Here is a 21,926-nt window from a genome sequence, read left to right as displayed (position 1 = left end):
GCAGGAGTTATAACAATTTCACAAGCTGAAAACATATAGGATAATGTCTCTCAATAAACCAAAAAATACCATACTCCTAATCAAGTGTAGATTAATCACACTATTGTTCCAGGCAAGAGATGTTAAAGGAATAGAGTCCAGATTAAGTTGAGGTGGACTTTTCTACCAGCTGGTTCTCACGAGAGTCAGTTTAGTCAATCACAAGCAGATGTCTGGCTGCCAGTGCAAAAGCAAAAGTCCCTTATCACTAGAGCACGTTGCTAGGGAACAGAGGTAGTAGCAAACAAGATTACAGTTTTCACTACTGCCAGGCAAAAGATGCCTTGCCCAGGCAGGAGCTAATGCCCCAAGATCTTCAGAGAGGCATTTAGATCAGCTAAGAGTTGCCTTGCCCAGACTGAACACTCTCAAGAAGTCCTCACAAACTCTTCCTATTTAAAGTTTAAATGTCTCCCAGCCATAGTGACTTCTCCACACACTTGTATCAATAAGCCCCCAATGTTGCTCCGCGACAGCTGAGCTGAGTGTGTATCAATTGACAGCCACAGACTTCCACAACAACATCCTGACAGCTTCCTCAATGCAAACAACCACACTCTTAAAACAAAGCAACTCTATTCCTGCTGCTGCTGCTGCTGCTGCTAAGTCGCTTCAGTAGTGTCCGACTCTGTGCGACCCCCACAGACAGCAGCCCACCAGGCTCCGCCGTCCCTGGGATTCTCCAGGCAAGAATACTGGAGTGGGTTGCCATTTCCTTCTCCAGTGCATGAAAGGGAAAAGTGAAAGTGAAGTCGCTCAGTCGTGTCCAACTCTTAGCAACCCCATGGACTGTAGCCTACCAGGCTCCTCTGTCCATGGGATTTTCCAGGCAAGAGTGCTAGAGTGGGGTGCCATTGCCTTCTATTCCTAGATAAAAACAAAAAAGTGGGTTTGAAATCATAGTAAACCAAAATACAGCAATAAGACAGTTAAAGATGGTTGAGAGTCAACATTGGATTGGCCATGCATTCAGAACTGCTGAAGCTGGGTGATGAGATATATCAGGTTCATTATACCTTCTAACTTTGTAATATATTTGAAATTTTCCCTATTAAAAATTTAAAGATTAATAATAATAAAAGCAATTCATTCTAATATTTTTAACACTTAGTATATTATCCCTTTCCATTTTTTTCTCCAGCTCCTCCTATTTATAACTAAATGTCTTTTTTTTTTTTAGTGTTATCTGCTAAGCAAGGAGGCATTCAGTAGTAGCCTTGTCAATATTAGGTGTCCTTGACTTTCTCTCAACCTTTTAACATCACCATGGTGACCACAATCTGGGCAAATATTCTGAAGCTGGAAAGGTTAATGCACATTGGTCCATACTGGCCAACAGAGGAAACAATTTGAATTTATTTCATATTCCTAGCAGCTATCAAGGCAAAAAGTAAACAACACAGTGTCAGAAAGCATGAATGAAATGAACAGATAACTCGAGAGTGTGGAGGACAGCGGGGAAGGAAGAGGCCTGAGTGATGATCACCTTAACATTTGGGGTATTTTCGGCTGCAGATTACTTCAGACTTCGAAGCAACCCAGAAAATTACCTACCACATCTCTGGAATAGGAATTGATCAGCCCCCTTATGGAATCTTTGTCATTGACAAAAACACTGGAGAAATTAACATAACAGCCATAGTTGATCGAGAAGTAACCCCAAGCTTCCAGGTAAGTGTGTGTCCTCGATATCAGCCACCCTTTCCCTTGTGGCAGTGACTTTAGAAGGTTAATCTAGAAGGATATCAGTGCATGAATCTATCCACCATCAAATAACAAACAGCCTTCCTGGGACGTCCCTGGTGATCCAGTGGTCAGTACTCTGGGCTTCCACTGCAGGGGCCGCAGGTTCAATCCCTGGTTAGGAAACTAAAATCCCACAGGCTGCAATGTGCAGTGTAAAAGTAAAAAAATAAAACAAAGAGCCTCTGAAGGTTGTGCCCCTGAAGGAGCAACCCAGGAGGGTGTATGAACACAGAACTCCAGCATGCTTCTGGCCAAGACCTTCAGGCTACCAGGAAACACAGTACCAGCCCACAAGAAGGGGCAACTTGGCCAACTAGTCTACCCAGAGTAGACACTTTGTCTCCTCTTTGGGAAAAATATTTTTCCTCTCTGCACAAAAGTACTATATATGCTAGGAGAGGCCTTATCTCGACAAGTTTTAATAACAAGCAAACTGATGTTGTAGAACGTTCATCAACATGTCCTCTCCTTTTCTAGATTACGTGTCGTGCTCTCAACACCCTAGGACAAGAGGTAGAAAAACCACTTATACTAACGGTCAAAATTTTAGATATAAATGACAACGCTCCAGTATTTTCACAAAGCATATTCCAGGGTGAAATTGAAGAAAATAGCGCTGCAAGTAAGTCTTCTGCAGTAACTACCACTTTTAATTTTTTTTTGTTTAACTTTTAGATACAAGCATCATTATAGTACATCATTTTTACAAGCTAATTTATTCTCTTAGTTTCATCAGAAGTTTTGTAGAAAAATTCATGAAGACAGTCTGGGTCTTCCTTGCTAATATTTGTGATTGAGCTACTTATCCACTGCCATTGTACTTCTAGGTTGTGGTTGTGTTATCAAGTCAAAGCTTATTCTAGTCACAAAGCTGAAGAGGTGGCTTTAGACAACCCAGATGCATCAGCTGGGTTTTCTTAGATTATAAGAGACAGAGACACACTCCTTACATGGATAATTGGGGGGAAATGGAGAACCATAACGCCATTCAGCAAGGGGAAAAAAATGAAGAGAAAACAGTCTCAACCTCAACACATCCAACCAAGGCTTAGTGAGAAGTGGAGGATTTTTATGGAAGGCAGCACGAGTCACCTGACTCAGTCACGTGACTAAGAGCTATTGCACGTGACATGTAGTTTTTTGCCATACAGATAGTTTTAAGATCTTAAAAGAAAAAGATCAGTTTGAAATTGTGTTGAATATTTAATATGAATATAATGTCAATCTTTACATAGTCTTTAATGAACTTCTGTACTCCTAGACTCACTGGTGATGATCCTAAATGCCACAGATGCAGATGAACCGAACCACTTGAACTCTAAAATTGCCTTCAAAATCATCTCTCAGGAACCTGCAGGCACACCCATGTTCCTCCTAAGCAGACACACGGGGGAAGTCCACACTTTGACCAATTCACTTGATCGAGAGGTAAAGCAAGGCACTTGGGAGCATTCAATAACTCAGGATTCAGTTGTAAGAAACCAAAGAGAGGTGACTCCCTTCTACCTAATGAAAGAGGGAAGGAAGAGAGGCTCCCTGGATTCAACTGACCCAACCGAGGGAAGCTCCTCGCATCCTGCTGTGATTTTGCTGGGGTGGGCTGTGTGTCTGAGACCTGCACAATCGATTGTACCTCAACAAATGAGTATCCCATATCCATGGAAGTTAAACTGAGGGAATAAGGGAAGGCATTGTATCTACAGACAGAGACTGAACTGGGGCTAATCGCTCACGTGATGGAGGAAAAGGAAATTTCCTAGGGAGAAATTTGTATCTGGAATAAAGCCTTCTCTGATGCTGTGCTTTTTCTCCTGACTTCTTTCCATTTTACTCCTGTTTCTAGAACACTAGAGAATCCCCAGGAATTATCTGATGGTCCAGTGGTAGGGCTTCACGCTCTTTCTGCTGAGCAACCCAGATTCAATCCTTGGTTAGGAAACTAAGGTCCCACAAGCCACATGGAGCGGCCACAAGGGGAAAAGAAAAAAGAATCCCCTTATTCTCTCTTCTCCATTGTCCTACCAACATATCTCGAACAACACACAACACCCCATCAGACTCTGTCTGTATTAATTTTACACAAATGATTTTCTGAACAGACCAGCAAGGAAGCTCTATAAATGAGCTTCCCTCAGATAAACGCAGCACCATCCTCATTGTCCATTTTTGCTCTTAGTGCACTTTCCTGCCCTAAGAAGTTCACAAAAGAGAAAACTTGTATCAGCCCCATGAAGACTTCCCCCTATGCAGGGCATGTGCCCCACATGCCTCGTCTATGGTGGACAATGAAAGTGCATGTGGTCCTTCTAGAGAATGAACCATGAATTTAAATATTTTCACTTCCTTCCCATAGGAACAAAGTAGGTGTCATTCGTATCCCTGACACTAGAGATTAATCATTTTTCTTTATTTTTTTCTCCAAATTTAGCAAGTTAGCAGCTATCGTCTGGTTGTGAGTGGTGCAGACAAAGATGGAGAAGGACTATCAGCTCAGTGTGAATGTAGCATTAAAGTGAAAGACGTCAATGATAATTTCCCAACATTCAGAGAATCACAGGTGTGCCTTTCATTCCTTGAAAAATAATTATTTAAAACATAATTATAAAATAAAAATCTATACATATTATATTATACTTTATCACCATAATTCAGGATTTGCTGACTTGCTGGCTTTTAGTTACATTCTCTGCACTTTTCTTTTAAAATAAGCTATTGTAAAAGATAAGAACTCAGGAACCAGCAAAGAGGCAATACATAATTTGAGAATTAATGATTAATGCCATTCAGAATGAATATAATTCTTTTAGACAAAACCTGACATTGAAACTTAAATTCTGCTTTTTTTTTTTTTAGTATTTAGCACGTATTAAAGAAAACACTTTAAGTTCTGAGTTGCTTCGATTTCAAGTAATAGATTTGGATGAAGAGTTCACTGATAATTGGCTTGCAGAGTTCTTCTTCACCTCTGGAAATGAAGGGAATTGGTTTGAAATACAAACTGACCCCACTACTAACGAAGGTATCCTGCAAGTAGTTAAGGTAAGGTCTGATTTCCTTTCAGTGGGAAAAACATTCTGTATTAACAAAAACCGTTACTTTATGTTAGCCAAAACTGTCATAAATAAACTTTATTCACTTACAAATAATAATACCACTTCTCTATAGAAAACATAAAAAACACACAAAAGTAGAGAGAATTTTGAAAATACAACCCCATTTCCTAAGGAGACCTTTCTTCTTCTTCTTCTTGATTTATTTCCTTCCAAACTATCATACTTTGTACAGAAACACAAACACACTAATAGAGATATATTTATCAGTGTGCCTGTTTTAAGCACAAGAAAGTAAAACATATTTCCTGACTTAAACTCAGGAACAGACAAGAATACATGGAATAGTGGCTTGTGAATTTGTCGACTTACTTTAAATGGATTAGCTACAGTCCTCAGAAGGGAAAAACTGCAACTTTTTCTAGAAAATGGGAATATATAAACTAAGTTTGCAAAATAAATGAGTAAAACTTCCATTTAACAAGCTTGGTTACAACAGACCTTTCATCTGAAATAACATAAACCTATTTATGTCTGGATATTGTATAGACTAGAAAAATATTACCACTGTTTTAGGACATTCCTTGGCATAGGACATTGGACTATATGAGCTCCTCTCTTTAATTCCATGAGTCCGGCAGAATGACAGACCCATATTCCCTTAACAGGGCGACTGCTGCAATTCCGGATTGCTGGAAGCCCCATAAGAGTTCCTATTACTCTGCTTTTCAGAGAGTGGGCTACAGCCCTCCTCAGTTGCAAGGTTTTGTTAAAAACTCCCAAGAACACCTGGGACCAGATGTTCCCAGTCTTCTGTACTAGTATCTCCCAGTCTCCCAAACTAGAAACCAGGGCCTTATCTTTCAACTGCAGCATCTTCTCACCACCTGGAGCCAGACACCAAACTCTGCCCTAGAAACTATCTTTATAGTCTGGCCCTGGCCTTCCTTCCTATGGCCTGTGCTACCGCCAGCCTTGCCTCCCTCCCTTGGAGAAGCTGGCCATCCCTTCTGGTAGATTTCCCCACCCCCACCTCCTGTGTCTACCCCCCTTCATTCTCCGTCTACTACATTTTTCTGAAACACAGTTTGAACCAATTACTCTCCCTTAAAAACTTTCCTTATTCTCATTGGCTGTGAAAATGGCCCTCAGTTAAGACTGTCCCTTTGAATCTCCTGCAGCTTCCTGTAGCCCGTGGGAACACAGGAGTGGTTGGTCCAGTTTGTCTTCAGGGAAGGCCGAGCAGCTCCTCAGGGGATTCTAATATGCAGCTAGGGTTGATGACCACCTGCTGGCACTGGAGATGACCTTCAATCCTCTCAGAGTTGTACCCCAGGCGTCTCAGCAGCCAGCTCCCTATCACCTTCTGTTAAATCTGGCATTTACTCTGCCTGAATGACTCCTCCTCACCCTGAAACGCTCACACGAAAACCTCTAGGAAGCCTTTCCTGATTTTTCTCAAGTACAAGTCTTCACTCACCTTCACACAGAGACTCTACCATCTCTTTTGTCACTTAGCCCTTACATAATGACCAGTTTGAGCATCTTTCTCTTCCTCTCCACTAGGAAACACTTGAGTCCACAAAACCAGTCACTGCCAAGTCAAAACTCAAATCTAGATCTCACACCTTATTTTTAGTGATACTCCAATGTAACCAAAATGAATATTTCCTTATCCCATCACCCTTAGAAAATTTACTAGTGAATGAAAAAAGCTATCCTGGGATATCTCTGGCCTTGACTTGTGCCACTTCAATAAGAGTCAAACAAATAGTGAACACGCAAGACCATATGAAAATGGCTCTAGGAGGAGTTGGTGGGCCACCCTCTCACTGCTTTACAGAAGCCTATGTGCCAACCAAGCTTAGTAACATAATTTACTGTTCCTGAATTTTTAAAGTCAGGAAAGATATTACTGCACATGAATCCACTATATCTACCGCACAAAATTCACTATTCTGTGACTGGATGTAGCTACCATTTACAGGAATGTATTGTGGGTCCTAATTTGTTCAGTCCTTACAACAATCTGATAAGGTAAGAGTATTTTTTTTTTTCAGAAGTAAAGAGTTGAGGATCAGAGATATGAAATATTGTGCCCTGAGTCACACAGCTATTAAGTAGCAGAACCAGGATTCAAACCAAGCAACAACAACAAATTTGGAATTCTTTCCACTGCATCACTGGAGAAGGAAATGGCAACCCACTCCAGTACTCTTACCTGGAAAATCCCATGGATGGAGGAGCCTGGTAGGCTACAGTCCATGGGGACACAAAGAGTCAGACACGACTGAGCAATTTCACTTCAGTCACTTCATACTTTATCACTGTTGAAGGAAATGGCAACCCACTCCAGTATTCTTGCCTGGAGAATCCCGTGGACAGAGGAGCCTGGCAGGCTGTGGTCCTTGGGATTGCAGAGAGTCAGACATGACTGATGTGACTAAGCATGCACGCCACTGCATCACACAGCCTAAAGAAACTGTAAAGGTGTTTTGTTAGTCTTAAAAGAGATAACTGTGCTTCATAAGTATCAGTTACCAAACTGAGGTTTCATAAGCGAAGAATTCTGAAGGACCCTCATCAGAGCATTACAACCATCTGTGAAACCGTTTTGCTGTACAGAAATAAAGGATTCATTCATAGAAATAAAGGATTCATTCACAGCACATAACATAGAGTTCTCTGGTCCTCTTACCTGATCATATTTTTGTCACACCTCTTTTCTTCTATTTTTATTTTTACTCTAGTCTCTAGATTATGAACAAGTACAAAGCATGCAACTTGGTATCGCCGTCAAAAACAAAGCTGAATTTCACCAATCCATAATTTCTCAATATCGAGTCCAGTCAACCCCACTCATAGTTGAAGTAATAAATGTGAGGGAAGGAATTACATTCCGTCCTTCTTCCAAGACATTTACTGTCGCAAAAGGCATAAGTAGTAGACAGTTGATCAATTACATCCTGGGAACCTATCAAGCCATTGATGAAGACACAGGCAAAGCTGCCTCATTTGTCAGGTGAGAATAATTTTTTAATATTTCATTATTCCTTGATAAAGTTTGTTTTAATTTTATTGAAGTATAGTTGGTTTACAATGTTGTGTTCGTTTCTGATGTACAGTAAAGTGACTAAGTTATACAGATATAATCTTTTTCATATTCTTCTCCATTTCGGTTTATCACAGGATATTGAATATAATTCCCTGGGCTGTACAGTAGGACCTTGCTGTTTACCTTGACTAGTTTTAATTTATAAACTATTGAAAAGTAATATCTAAACTACTCTATCCCAAGAATATAAAGAGATACAATGGCAACCAACTCAAGGACCTATGTAACTCAAGAAGAGATGTGCTATGAGCTAAGGTAGCATAAACATAAGTGAAAGTGGAAATGAAGAATGAGAGCCTGTCCAGTGAGATCAAGAAAAAGTTTCACGGAAACTTTCAGTTGAGCCTTAAAAAAGAGTAGAGTTCCACCAGAAGACCGTGGTGTAGTCAGACACAGAACAGTACATAACAAAGCATGATGCCTAAAATAGTAAAGCACCATGAAAAGTTGCCTCTATAGTATAAATTAAAACAAGGACACAGTTATTTTACTGAGCAGAGAAGAAAATTTAAAAACCAGGCTAACATATCCTTAAGGCTTATGAAATACTCCTTGTCTAGGCTAATATGTTAATTTTCTGCTGCTTTTTAAAAAGCATATTTCAGAGTCTTATGAACATACATTAAATATAAGTCATTTTCATTAACTAGGCAACATTCCATGTTTGGGAAAAAACTTACTGTTTTCTGTTACAAAACAGATATGTCTTGGGACGTAACGATGGTGGCTTGCTAATGATTGATTCGAAAACTGCTGAAATCAAATTTGTCAAAAGCATTGATCGCGACGTCACTTTCATAGTTAACAAGACAATCACAGCTGAGGTTCTGGCCATAGATGGTAAGAAAAAAATATTATTTCAATTGGCATTTCTTTATGAATAGATGCTTTTGATTACTAACATATTACCTTTATCACTGCATGCATATGTGCTAAGTCACTTCAGTCATGTCCAACTCTTTGCAACCCCATGAACTGTAGCCCACCAGGCTCCTCTGTCCGTAAGATTTCCCAGGCAAGAATCCTAGAGTGAGTTGCCATTTCCTTCTCCAAGAGATCTTCCTGACCCAGGGATCGAACCCACGTCTCCTGCATCACAGACAGATTCTTTACCACTGAGACACCAGAGAAGAACCTTTATCACTAGATAAAGTTAATTACCTTAGGGGCCTTGGGTCTTAAGTCTGAGGTGGCTAAATCTAGGCGACAACTGAGCATCCTAGCTTCTCACTGGAGTTTGCTGAACCAGTGAATTCTGGGTTTAGTCCTATTGTTTGCTGTGGTTGGAGCAAGAATTTCTTGATTTGAGAATGTGGACAAAGATTGATGCAGAAAGCCTATCAGGGAAGCTCAGCTCAAATGTGAGGTGCCTTTGTGAGTTACTTACGCAGAGTGAGTTACTTATAGAGACTTACATGCTTATATCACAGAACAGTAAAAATCTCCCGAAAAATCTTCTAAATGAAGCACCTTGTCGAAGCACATTGACTATGTGCTTCCCTAAGTGTAAAATTAATTTATACTCAAGGCAATTTCAGCAAACATAAAAATAAAATAAAAAATCATATTATCTGGAAAAACAGAAAAAAGCACTAAGGGAAACAACAGAAATAATTCTTAATCCCACCACTGAGAGATCTTATATCTTGGGTAATAAAAATAAATCATAGCTTATTCCAAATACTTTGGCTCAAGCTTTAAAAGCAGAAATCTTCCACAGAGTCTGGGCTCGTGCAGTAGAATATATTTAAGAAAACTACTATTTTTATGTTGATTTCCTTCATAATCAGTGAATTTATCACCTTATAGGTCTTGGTTCCAATCATATTGAATTAATAGCTGATGCTACTAATTAAGATGGCTCACAGGTAAAAAATCCACCTGCTAATGCAGGATTCCATCTGTGGGTCAGGAAGATCCCCTGGAGAAGGAAATGGCAACCCACTCCAGTATTCCTGCCTGGAGAATCCCATAGACAGAGGAGACAGGCGGGCTACAGTCCATGGGGTCGCAAAGAGTCAGACATGACTTAGTGACTGAACAACAACAACAAGCTACTAATTAAAGACAACAGCCAAGCTGATAATTAGATTTCCTTTTAACAAGGTACAGAAATTGGGTGACATCTTTTTATTTGTAGGAATAACAGACACAATCTCATGAGTACATACACTAATCTGGTGCATGTGAGATAATTTTTCTCTAATAGTTATTTATTTCGGGTTGCACTGGGTCTTCTTTGCCGTATTCAGGCTTTCTCTAGTTGCAGCAAGCGGGGGCTACTCTCTACTTGTGGTGCACAGGATTTTCATTGTGGTGGCTTCCCTTGTTGTGGAGCACAGGCTCTCGGCTTCAGTAGTTGTAGCATATGGGCTCAGCAGTTGCAACTCACAGGCACTAGAGCACAGGCTTAGTAGTTGAGGTGCACGGGCTTAGTTACTCCACAGCATGTGGTGTCTTCCCGGACCAGTGATCAAACCCATGTCCCCTGTGCTGGCAGGTGGATTCTTATCCACTGTGCCACCAGAGAAGTCCACGCATGTGAGAGAAATTTTAAGGGCTTATTTATTTGTTTCTTTATTTTGCACAACTTGCTCTGTATAGTTCTCTAACTCTAAAATGTTATTCTTATAGAAAACACCGGTAAAACTTCTACAGGCACCGTATATGTCCAAGTACCTGACTTTAATGAAAACTGTCCAACAATTGCCCTGGAAAAGGAAGTAGTCTGTAGTTCGTCACTTTCCGTGGTTATCAGAGCTTTACCACTAGAAAGGGATAACTATGCTGGCCCCTACGAATTTTCGGTGCAAGAGCAAAGCGTAAAACTTCCAGTTGCGTGGAGTATCATAGGAACAGATGGTGAGTAATTGTAAAGCTGCTTCCACAAATGAAAACTGCTGCTTCTTTATATTTCCAGAAGGTTAAGAGAGAGTCCATTTGGGAGCAGGTCCTTTCCAAGAGTAATTTTAAAAACTCTTTGCAATGAAGATGATGTCCTATCCTCATGAATTTCTTCTGTCTTCAGAAAAGGAACAATATAAGATATTAGCACTATTTAAAATTTTCTGTTTTTCTCATGTGGACTCTAATTATTGGATATTTTTTATATTTTCAATTTTTTATCTGTATCTCTTCAGTATACCAAAAATAAATAAATAATGAAAAGATTATAGTCAGGCACCTATTTTACTGCTGAGCTGTTTAGATTTCTAAATACATAAACTTTTCCTAACTGGCCAGGCTGTCAGCAGACGTGAAGTACTGGAGGGGTCAGCCTGCTCAAGGCTGTCCCTAGTCTGTCACTAGTCAGGAATCTTGAAAGCATGGTAGGCTGAAATTCTCAAACTCATTAGCCAATGGGCAAGAGTTAATCCATCCTTACTTTTGTCCTAACTTTTATCATGCTAATTTCACATTTCCTATGTTTTCCAGGAGTCTCATAGAAAAAGCCATTAGACATAATAAGAATCTTCTCTCTTTTTGGATTTCATAGTGACCAGCAGGGCTTCCCAGGTGGCTCAGTGGTAAAGAACCTGCCTGCCAAGCAGGAGACACAGGTTCAATCCCTGGATCGGGAAGATCCCCTGGAGAAGTAAATGGTAACCTACTCCAGTATTCTTGCTTGGGAAATCCCATGAACCGTAGGCCGCCAGGTTCCTCTGTCCAGTCTCCTCTGTTGCAAAAGAGTTGGACATGACTTAGCAACTAAAAAACAACAAAAGTGACCATCAGGCCACTTCAAGTCCTTTGTAAATGACCTCATCTATCTCTTGCTCTTTTCTGAAATAATGTATACCCAACTGAACCCCAACACCCCTCATAACTGCTCCAGTCTCACGCTACTATTTGTGACAGTGATGTGTCAACTGTGGCCCTGTTCACCCAAAAGAACAAGCAGTTTTAAGAGCCAGAGACACCTTGTCCTACTGCTGATGTGTTTGACGGTTCCCCTACAGCTCGGTCCGCAACCCTCACAGCCCCACAGCCAGTCTCTCCCGGAGTGTACAGAATCTCCGTCGTGGTCACGGACAGTGAGGGCAGGCGGTGCGAGACACCAGAGAGCTTGACCCTGGAAGTCTGTCAGTGTGACTACAGGGGCGTGTGTCGAAGTGTGTATCCGACCAACATCCCTAATACTGAAGAGGTGTCCGGGAGGATGGGGGCTGCTGCCATCGGCCTGCTATTCCTCGGTCTTTTGCTGCTGCTGTGTGAGTATACCAGGGCATTCTCCAGGTGCCCCCGGATGGTAGCGTGTGCATGGACAAAGCATCTCTGCAGTTGGTTTAGAGGCAGAGCTCACGGGGTGAGGTGGGGGTGGGGGGGCGCGCTGACATTTTCAGGAAGAACCAGAAATGTTTAAAGTTAACACGTGACTTGCCAACAATCTATATTTATAATACAGCAGAGCAAGGCGTGTATGTTAGACATACAGAAACCAGCAACAGAGAATCAAAGAAAGGCAAAAAGAAAGCATGGATAGTCTACACACTGCCTGTGATGTTCACAGTCAAAATAATGACTTTATCCAGGATTGCAGCACTTTCTAAAATGTCTTTTCCCTCTACAAGTCTCATGAAATTCTAAAATACAATACAGTCCTGACCAAAAAAATTTAGGAAAAATTCTAAGATAGTATAAGCTTTGAGCTTTACAATGCAGATAAATATATCGCACTCTGAGAAGTTGTTGCTTAATCCAGAATTTCCTCAAAACAGCTTTTCACCTGAAAATACACTCCTTTAAAGCTCAAACTTAATATGATGACGTTTACTGAACACATTTAGGGAATTTACATACATGTATTTTTTTCTCTTTCTTTCTTATATTTTTAAATTATGAAAATATGATAACACATTTACAGGAGAGAGTTGGAAAATACAAAGTTATTATAGTTCCACTACATATGACAATTATTTTTTAGTAGGTAAATGAAGATTTTTAGAGTTGCAATATCAAACTCTCAAAAACTAACAGAATGTACAGAAATGTAGAAGGAGAGAGTAGACCTGAAAAGCACTATGAACCAATTCAACATAATTAAGATTTATACAATTTTCACACAATAATAGGATACAAATTCTATTCAAGTTCCCATAGACTGTAAACTAGGAGACACTGGACCATACCCAGGGACATAAGACAAGTTCCATTCCGAGAGGGAGAGTTGCTGAGAATATCTGAATAAAAGACCAACATGATCTTATTTGTGTTTTAGAAAGATAACATTGACAGCAGTGTGTACCACAAACTAAAAAGGGAAGAACAGTTAGGAGGTTATTGTAATATTACAGCTCACACAGGATGATGGAGGCCAGGTTTTGAGCCCCGGAATCAGAATGGAAAGGAACGAATAGGTATGGGAGGCACAGTTGGAGTAAATGGAGAAGATCTGGAGACTAATGGAAAGAATGAATGGATGAGAAGTCCAGATGAACCACTGAATTCAGTTGCTACTGAAACCATTAACTGAAATTGAAAATATCAGACAAAGTGCAGATTAGGGTGGCAATCATAAATCTGATTTTGAAATGTTGAATTCTGAGGTACAGATATATCCTCTAGACTACTGTGCATTTGGGATTGTGGCTCAGGATGGCAGTCTGAGGAAATATACTGTGTTATTCCCACAGTCATATTTGCTTCATGTGATCCTACCATTTGCAAAAGATCATATCTTGAATTTTGTGGACAGAACATAAACACGTTTCTGTGGAAACACAATCAACACTTTGAAAAACTTTCTCTGGATGTGTATATAAAAATCGAATACATATTGTACATACAATGATCAACAAGATTTCTAAAAGACTGTTATACTCATCTAAAAACACTGACCATATATATATATATTCATCACTTTTCAAAACTAATTTGCCCACTTAAACTATTCAACCCTTCCCATACATTTACTTAAGTCATAGAATTGAGAATGGCAATAAAGAAAGCCTTTAGAAGTATCACTCATATCATTATGTTAAATTCTGAGAAAACGTGCTTTGTCCAACTTATTTTATTTTATATACTTGGCCTAATTTTTTCATCATATATTTACATATATATGTGTGTGTATATATATATGTAACTGACCTAATTTGTATAACTGATGTAGCTCATTCAAACAATACTGGGGAGTCCTCATGGCACTGAGTACCATCCTTTATCTCCATTAACTCATAATCCTCACAACAATCTATGATACTATATATTCTCCCATTCTTCGAATAGTTAATAGAGGCAAGAAAAGATGATGTAATTTGTCCAGCTGGTGAATGGTGAAGCCAAAATTCAAACCCTAGAAGACTGACTCCAGAGGCTATATACTCTTAAACCCCTCACTAAGCTGCCAGTAAGTGAAAGAATTCAAACAAGGATTTAGTGCCCTCTGTCCGCAGGGCAGGACTTCCCTCATAGCTCAGTCAGTAAAGAATCTGCCTGCAATGCAGGAGACCCAGGTTAGATTCCTGGGTCGGGAAGATCCTCTAGAGAAGGAAATGGCAATCCACTCCAGTATTCTCGCCTGCAGGCTCCCATGGACAGAGGAGCCTAGGAGGCTACATACAGTCCATGGGATCGCATGAGTCGGACTCGAACTCAGTCATATACGAACCTCCAGCATGCAGGGCAGAGGTGGAGGTGGGGTCATTGACCACCCAGCCTGGGAAGTGTTTCATTTCTCTCTTGGCCTATTAGCCTGAAAATGATGCTAATCTTTATTGCCAAGATGTGAGCTATCTGCACAGAAAGAATGAATGATAATTACCCAGGCAGGAAGGATTACCTGCTAAGGATAAGGGAGGGTAAGGATTACCCTCCAAGCTAAGGATTCCTAAGTCACCATTAAGAGTGTAATGATATTAGATCATCAGTTGCAGAGGGAGTTTGCAGGTTAATGGCTGTTCTATAAGATGTTTAGAGGTCAGATTACCATATCATTATAATGCCCACCTAAAATCTTGACTATTCAGGTGTGTATTCACCCAACATCATATACTGAGCCTCAATATGCACAAATAAAAACATTAATAATAAAAATATATTATAGAAAATAAATGAGGAAATGAATGACCACTTTTATCATTCATCAAACAGTGCCTCTTTTAAGAAAATATAGGGGTCACAAGAATAATCTGATCTGTCTCCTTCAGTTGGTGAAATTTTAGTATGCTTAGTTTATCAAATTTTATCTTGTAGAAACTAATTTTGCTTTTGATTAGATTTTCCATAAGCATTAAAAATACTGTATTTCTTTGTAATGTTTCCAACAATTGCCCTGTCAAATCATTTCCAAGTGACTCAAATGTTCTGATATTTTGTTTTCCTTCATACTAGTGGCCCTCCTCCTGCTGCTGACCTGTGACTGTGGGGCAGGTCCTATTGGGGGAGTGACTGGTGGATTTGTCCCAGTGCCGGATGGTTCCGAAGGAACAATTCACCCGTGGGGAATAGAAGGAGCCCAACCTGAAGACAAGGTGAGGATCCACTTTGTAAAACATTTACTTCACTCATACAGAGCAAAATTTGATTTACATACTAGATAGAAAAGGGGATAATGGGGTATAAAAAATAAGACTCCTGACCATCAAGGACCTATGAGAGTCAGTGCTGAAATGAATGGAGCCTTTTAGGATATTAGCTCTTCAGATGTCAAATTATAAAAATGGTTACTCCTGCAAGAATTTGGAATTCTTGTAATGTCTCCATTTAAAAGGGAGCGTATTTCACTTATATTGGTGAAATCTGGTTAATTTTTGAATGTATTTTTTGCATATTGTTTGTAGGAAATCACAAATATCAGTGTACCACCTATAACTGCCAATGGAGTTGATTTCATGGAAAACTCTGGTAAGTGAACATCAAATTTATTTTTGAAAGGAACAATGGGTTAAATAAGAAATATTAAAAACTAAGAAATGTTCTAAATTCTTTTCTTAATAATTTGTGCACATACTGAGAGATGTTACCACTGAAGCAGGGTTTCAATGAATCGGTTTACCGTTAGTATAGCAGTCAATTTTGTGACCTAGTTCTGACTTCAGTAAGTTCATTTATCTACTGATGTCACCATCTTTACTAGCAGAAGATTTGTTACACTTCTCCAAACTTCAGTAAACTGAAGTATAGTTCTCTGATAGTTGATTACTAATTTTTTAATAAGTTAAGGATTTTACATATATAGAAAAATGTAAAGGAAAATATAAAACACACTCTGTACCCACCATCCAGCTCAGCCTGTTAACATTGGTAATATTTGCAGTTAAAGTGTCGGGTGTGCCCCTCCTAGATCTTGTTGCCCTTCTTTCTTCCCCAGAACAGGAACCTGATTTCAATTCAATAACCAATTTTTGTATTTAATCATGGGTTTCCCCGGTGGCTCAGTGGTAAAGAATCTGCTTGCCAATGCAGGAGATGAGTGTTCGATCCCTGGGTCAGGAAGATCCCCTGGAGCAGGAAATGACAACCCACTCAGTATTCTTCCCTGGAAAATCCTATGGACAGAGGAGCCTGGTGGGCTACAGTCCATGGGATCGCAAAAGAATTGGACATGACTGAGCAACTAAACAACAACATTTAATCGTAATGGGACAAGGATTGCTTGTGTTGCCATATAGGTGAAATTATTTATTTCTTTAGTTTACCAATCAACTATTTTATTCATCTTATCTCAGTGCCACACTAAGGTGTAAACTAGAACAACAGACATGCTAAGTCGCTTCAATCGAACCCAAATCTCCTATGTATCTTGCATTGGCAGACACATTCTTTATCACTAGCGCCACCTGGGAAGCCTATAGAACAATAAGATCTAATGCCTAATATTCAAATGTTTCTTAATTCCACGCTTAGCAATAGATTGTTTTTAAATGCCCAGCCTGAAAAATCTAGGTAAGATTTCCCTCAAAATTTAACTATCTGTCTTTATCAGCTACCTTAATCCTTATTTTAGGAGAAGGCAATGGCACCCCACTCCAGTACTCTTGCCTGGAAAATCCCATGGACGGAGGAGCCTGGTAGGCTGCAGACCATGGGGTCGTTAAGAGTCGGAAATGACTGAACGACTTCACTTCACTTCACTTTAATCATTATTTGCTTCTCCCGTTACATCACAAAAACAATATTTTGAATTCTCTAGGAAAAATAGCTTTCTGTGAAAATGCAGGGTAAAGGTAACGGGCAGAATAGTCACAGCTCATTAAATTTTCATTAGGCACTAAGACACCTAATTAGCATTGGCTAATTTGCATGATTACATTATGTGTGTTTCCTCTTTGGTTTCCATATTGAGCCAATTTGACAGCTAAATTACAACTTCTTTTTTCCTGAAAACAAGCATCGCATTAGAAGCTTTCCATGGCTGTGTGCTGAATCATTTATACTTTTCCACTTCTGGCCGTTGTCACTGAAAATCTATTTCATTTTATTTTTTTAGTTGGTATGTTTTCAGAGCTATTTCATCTGTTAATACCCTCTGTTACTCCCTCACCTCCTCTGTTACTCTCACATTACAGACTGTGGGGTGTTCTTCTCACCTTGAGTCATAAAATCGTATTTTCTCCCACATGCTGGCTTTACTTGGCAGGTGCTCTTGGATATCGAAAATCAGTAAAAAACAAAACAAATCACAGCATGAGATGTTACATCACTTTCTCCCCTGTTTTTAGAAGTCTGTACGAATACATATGCTGGAGGGACAATGGTAGAAGGAGCTTCGGGAATGGAACTGACCACCAAGCTTGGAGCAGCTGCAGGATCTGGGGGTGCCGCGGGGTTCGGAGCAACCGCTGGTCTGAGCAACTTTTCTGCGGGGCAGTCCGGGACGATGAGAACAAGGCATTCCACGGGAGGAACCAACAGGGACTTTGGGGAAGGGGCAATAAACATGAAATTCCTGGACTCCTACTTTTCTCAGGTAATCTGGTGGAAAACTCTGCAGCTTTGTTATCTTGTTTACATTAGAGATCTTTCTACTTGACTGTACTTCAGTTTTACAGTTCGGTTCTTTTGCAGCTTGGTAAGACAAGAAAAAAGCGGTAAAGGCTCCTTGTTAAAATAACAAGGATAACCTAAGGTGGCTGCCAAAATCCGGCTACTGGTCACAAGAAAGAAGGGATGGGTAGACACAAAATGAGAGAATATGGCACCTCATTCCTCCCACTGGGATAACAACAAAAAGCAAAACCCTTTGCTTTTCAGATCAGCGGCATCCTCTTTAGACACACAAAGCAGTTTATTTCTCATTTCCTGTACCATGAAGTCTGTCAGAATACATCAGCATACATTTTGCCCAAGAGGGTTATAATATTCTTCACATTGTCAAGGAGTCCATGTCCAAAAATGTTGAAGAAACATTAGTGACCCAAACATAAAAGGGGAAACAAGAGATGTGGTCCAAGATGAGGTGAAGTGTCAGGAAGCAGAGAATCTACAAAGGGACAGGGATGTAAGGACAGAGAGGACATTGGGAGGCAGGTAGCTTGCCTCCTGGTTGGTGCATCACTAGAACACATCTCACCTACAGCTTTGCTATCAGAGCTATAAGTGATGGCTTTTGGCCTGGTGGCCAAGCAGATGAAGGCTGACAGTGTTTGAGGACAGACTGATAGGAAGGATCAGACTCCCAGTTAGGGGTCAGACTCTCACAAGGGTTACGGTGTCTTGGCCAAGGCCCCAGGCTGGTGAGAGCTGCCTCAGATGGTGAGGATGCCTGCTCTCTGCCCCACACGATGACCTGCAGTAACCCAAGCACACACAGGGACCCTCACAGTTGGCCCGGCAAATAACCTCCAGGCTCCGTACACATTTGCTCTGTATGGCTAAGTCCATGTCAGTGCAAGTCTTAAAACTCAAGAGTTCAAATATGAGCCTACGGCAGACTCAAGTTTGAAGGACTGTCAGTTGCATCATTCTCCAAATACAGATAACTTCTGTAACAAGATTGCTGATATGGAGTATGCCCTTACTTCTATTGTTGTTGCTGTTCAGTCGATAAGTTGTATCCGACTCTTTGCAACCCCATGAATTGCAGCATGCCAGGCTTCCCTGTCCATCACTATCTCCCTGATTTTGCTCAAACTCATGTCCACTGAGTCAGTGATGCCATCCAACCGTCTCATCCTCTGTCACCCCCTTCTCCTGCCCTCAATCTTTCCCAGCATCAGGGTTTTTTCCAGTGAGTTGGTTCTTTGCATCATGTGGCCAAAGAGCTTCAGCTTCAGCATCAGTCTTTCCAGTGAATATCCAGGGTTGATTTCCTTTAGGATTGACTGGTTTGATCTCCTTGCTGTGCAAGGGACTCGCAAGAGTCTTCTCTAGCACCTCAATTAGAAAGCATCCATTCTTTGGCACTCAGCCTTCCTTATGGTCCAACTCTCACACCCGTATATGACTTCGATGGATTACCTCAATCACACAATCAGGATCAAACATTGAGTTCTACGAAAGGTATTACATCCTTCCACTGAGTGTCTCTTACAGTTCCTTTTCTCCTCTTCTCTCCACCTTTAGAAAGCGTTTGCCTGTGCAGACGAAGACGACGGCCAGGAAGCAAATGACTGCTTGTTGATCTATGATAACGAAGGAATCGATGCTCCCAGTTCTCCCGTCGGCTCCCTGGGTTGTTGCAGTTTTATTGCTGACGATTTTGACGAGAGCTTCTTGGACTCCCTCGGCCCCAAGTTTAAAAAGCTGGCCGAGATAAGCCTCGGGATGGATGACGAAACCAAAAGCTCTCAGCCGCCTACCAAAGACAGCGGTTCTAGGGTTGACACTTGTGGCCAACACGTGCAAGTCCAGCAGTCAGAGTCTGTTAGGTACCAGACCTTGTCAGGCAGCCAGGGAGCATCTGCGCTGTCTGCTTCCAGCTCTGTCCTCCAGCCCGCCGTTCCCATCGCTGACCCTTTGCAGCATGGTAGCTGTCTGGTAACGGAGACTTACTCGGCTTCTTCTGGTTCCCTTGTGCAACCTCCTGCTGCCGTTTTTGATCCATTTCTCACGCAAAATGTGATAGTGACGGAAAGAGTGATTTGTCCCATTCCTAGTATTACTGGCAACCTACATGGTCCTACAGAGCTACGAGGATCAGGCAGTAAGATCTTTACAGAAGATCCTTGTTCCCGTCTGATAGAGTGAACTGGAATTACATACTGGCCAAATACAGATACTTGAACCAAATTATTCAAAATAGCACAGCAAATCTTACAGTATTGGTCTGATTTGGCACTTATTTGCTACTCTTTCATAAACTGGTCGTGATTACAGTCTAAATTGTCTAGTTTATATCCCCACACTGGATGTGTGGTCACTCTTACTTCTCAAATTCAAGTCCTAGTAGATCTTAAATGTTTTCCGAAATATCTTAAGACCATATTCAGTGGGGAAAGTTCCTAATAATTTTTAAACTTCAAATGCAGTGTGTTTTAGTGGATTAAGGACTTGGAGTCAAGACCCCCAGTTCTTGAATTTTTCACCTTTGCTTACATCATTAGTAATGATGTAAGAATCATAAAGTCTTTGCTAAAGCATTTTGAGCTGCTTGGGAAAAAGGAAATAGTTGCATTTGAACTTCTGCCATCTTCTTGGTGTTGGGAGACCCTAGGGACATCTTTTGCTCAAGCTAAGGGTATTGGTTTACACATTAAACTTGCTGCATCTATATTCCTCATATTCTCACAATAAGACAGTTTTGAAATAGAAGTATCATAGGAAATTTAGGAAAGTTCAATATAGTGTAAATATTTTTGTGTTTTTTTTAAATCACCTTGAAAGGATCTACCTAAAGAAAATATTTTACATTAAGCCCCTCCCTACACTTCTCAAAAACAGCAATCCTGTGTTAATAGTCTTTGAAAACTACTCTTTATTTTTTAAATGTTAGTAGGTAGATGTAACTTACATATGACGTGTAGTGATATTTATCATGTTAACAATGTCTACAGACTTCCTAGGAATACAAAATATGGCTTTTCTCACAAACAACAGAGGCCTCTGACTAGAGTAACACATCGTGAAATTTATGAATGTGTATTATATGCCGTGTTTCAGGTCAAAAAGGGATATAGAAAGAGATTATCAGGAACTTAATTTTATTAAGCCTCACTCCTTTTAAATGAAGCTGCTACCACAATTTAATCCTTGAGTATAACCATGTTAGGTTAGTGACAGCTTAGAATATGTCATTTCACGTGTGTTACCCTGATGACAGTGCAGTTCTTCAAATCATTTCTGATCAAAGTCCTCATCCTTTAGCCCATTGAGAGTACCCTACCTCTTATTAACATTATTGTCTTAGCTGAGTCTTTACAAGGTCATTGTTTAGCTCTGTTACCTCTAATTGTATATAAAATACTCCTTTCTGGTTTTTTGCCATATTCAAATCTATATTTGTTTTCAGATGAAAGGCAAAGTATTAAGTGTTTGTGTTTTAACCCAGAAGGGTGCAGTCCTGAGGATTCCTGGCAGGGAGGAGACCCCCTAAAATGTCCTTACATCTAGCATTCTTCCCTCTTCCTGGTGTCATGACTACCAGAAAGCCCACCAGGCACGGGCAATCACTTCTTCCAAAACGAGGCTGCCGTAGCAACAAGGTCTGCAGGTGAGAGGAACTAGACCCTTTGGAGCAGCCTTGCAGGTCCTGAGGAAGTTGCCCTGTTATTACCTCTGGGGCTGTTCTCAACAGAAGCTTGCTCTGGGGTCTAGAACACACACAGTTGACTTGTGACTCTGTTTATGCCTGAGAATTAAACTAACAATCAGAATAACCCTTGTTACAAGTTCAGAAGTGTTTCCAGGATTCTCAAGGTATTCTAATATTTCCTCTTAAAATCCAGTTCATGAAATGGGAATTTCGCTGCACTGCCAAACTGCAGAGGAAACTATGCCATAGTAGTAAAGTCAAATAAGGGGGGACATGAAATTAAGGGAGTTTTGAAAGAAAAGTAGATCACTCTTATCTAAGAGGACCTACAATGGATTTGCCA

At 40.4% G+C, this 21,926-nt stretch overlaps 2 protein-coding genes across 2 annotated transcripts in view; one reads left to right on the top strand and one right to left on the bottom strand.

Moving 5' to 3' along the window:
* The window catches only part of DSG3 (desmoglein 3), a 30,817-nt gene extending 10,539 nt beyond the window's left edge, over positions 1-20,278 (top strand). Inside the window, exons 4-16 of the mRNA XM_081562644.1 lie at positions 1,555-1,710; positions 2,263-2,407; positions 3,047-3,213; positions 4,214-4,342; positions 4,639-4,824; positions 7,586-7,857; positions 8,651-8,790; positions 10,585-10,812; positions 11,910-12,161; positions 15,283-15,422; positions 15,732-15,795; positions 17,613-17,860; positions 19,456-20,278. Of these exons, the coding sequence (XP_081418770.1) occupies positions 1,555-1,710; positions 2,263-2,407; positions 3,047-3,213; positions 4,214-4,342; positions 4,639-4,824; positions 7,586-7,857; positions 8,651-8,790; positions 10,585-10,812; positions 11,910-12,161; positions 15,283-15,422; positions 15,732-15,795; positions 17,613-17,860; positions 19,456-20,079 (2,751 nt within the window). The 3' untranslated portion in view covers positions 20,080-20,278. The remainder of the gene's footprint in view (positions 1-1,554; positions 1,711-2,262; positions 2,408-3,046; positions 3,214-4,213; positions 4,343-4,638; positions 4,825-7,585; positions 7,858-8,650; positions 8,791-10,584; positions 10,813-11,909; positions 12,162-15,282; positions 15,423-15,731; positions 15,796-17,612; positions 17,861-19,455) is intronic.
* Positions 1-21,926, bottom strand: part of LOC145534639 (uncharacterized) — a 119,167-nt gene that overhangs the window by 76,424 nt on the left and 20,817 nt on the right. The gene's annotated exons all lie outside the window — the stretch shown is intronic.

Source organism: Giraffa tippelskirchi, chromosome 14, assembly GCF_054371585.1.
Source record: "Giraffa tippelskirchi isolate mGirTip1 chromosome 14, T2T-mGirTip1v1.2.pri, whole genome shotgun sequence".
Classification (NCBI taxonomy): Eukaryota; Metazoa; Chordata; class Mammalia; order Artiodactyla; family Giraffidae; genus Giraffa; species Giraffa tippelskirchi.
This window is presented reverse-complemented; position numbering and strand designations above follow the sequence as displayed.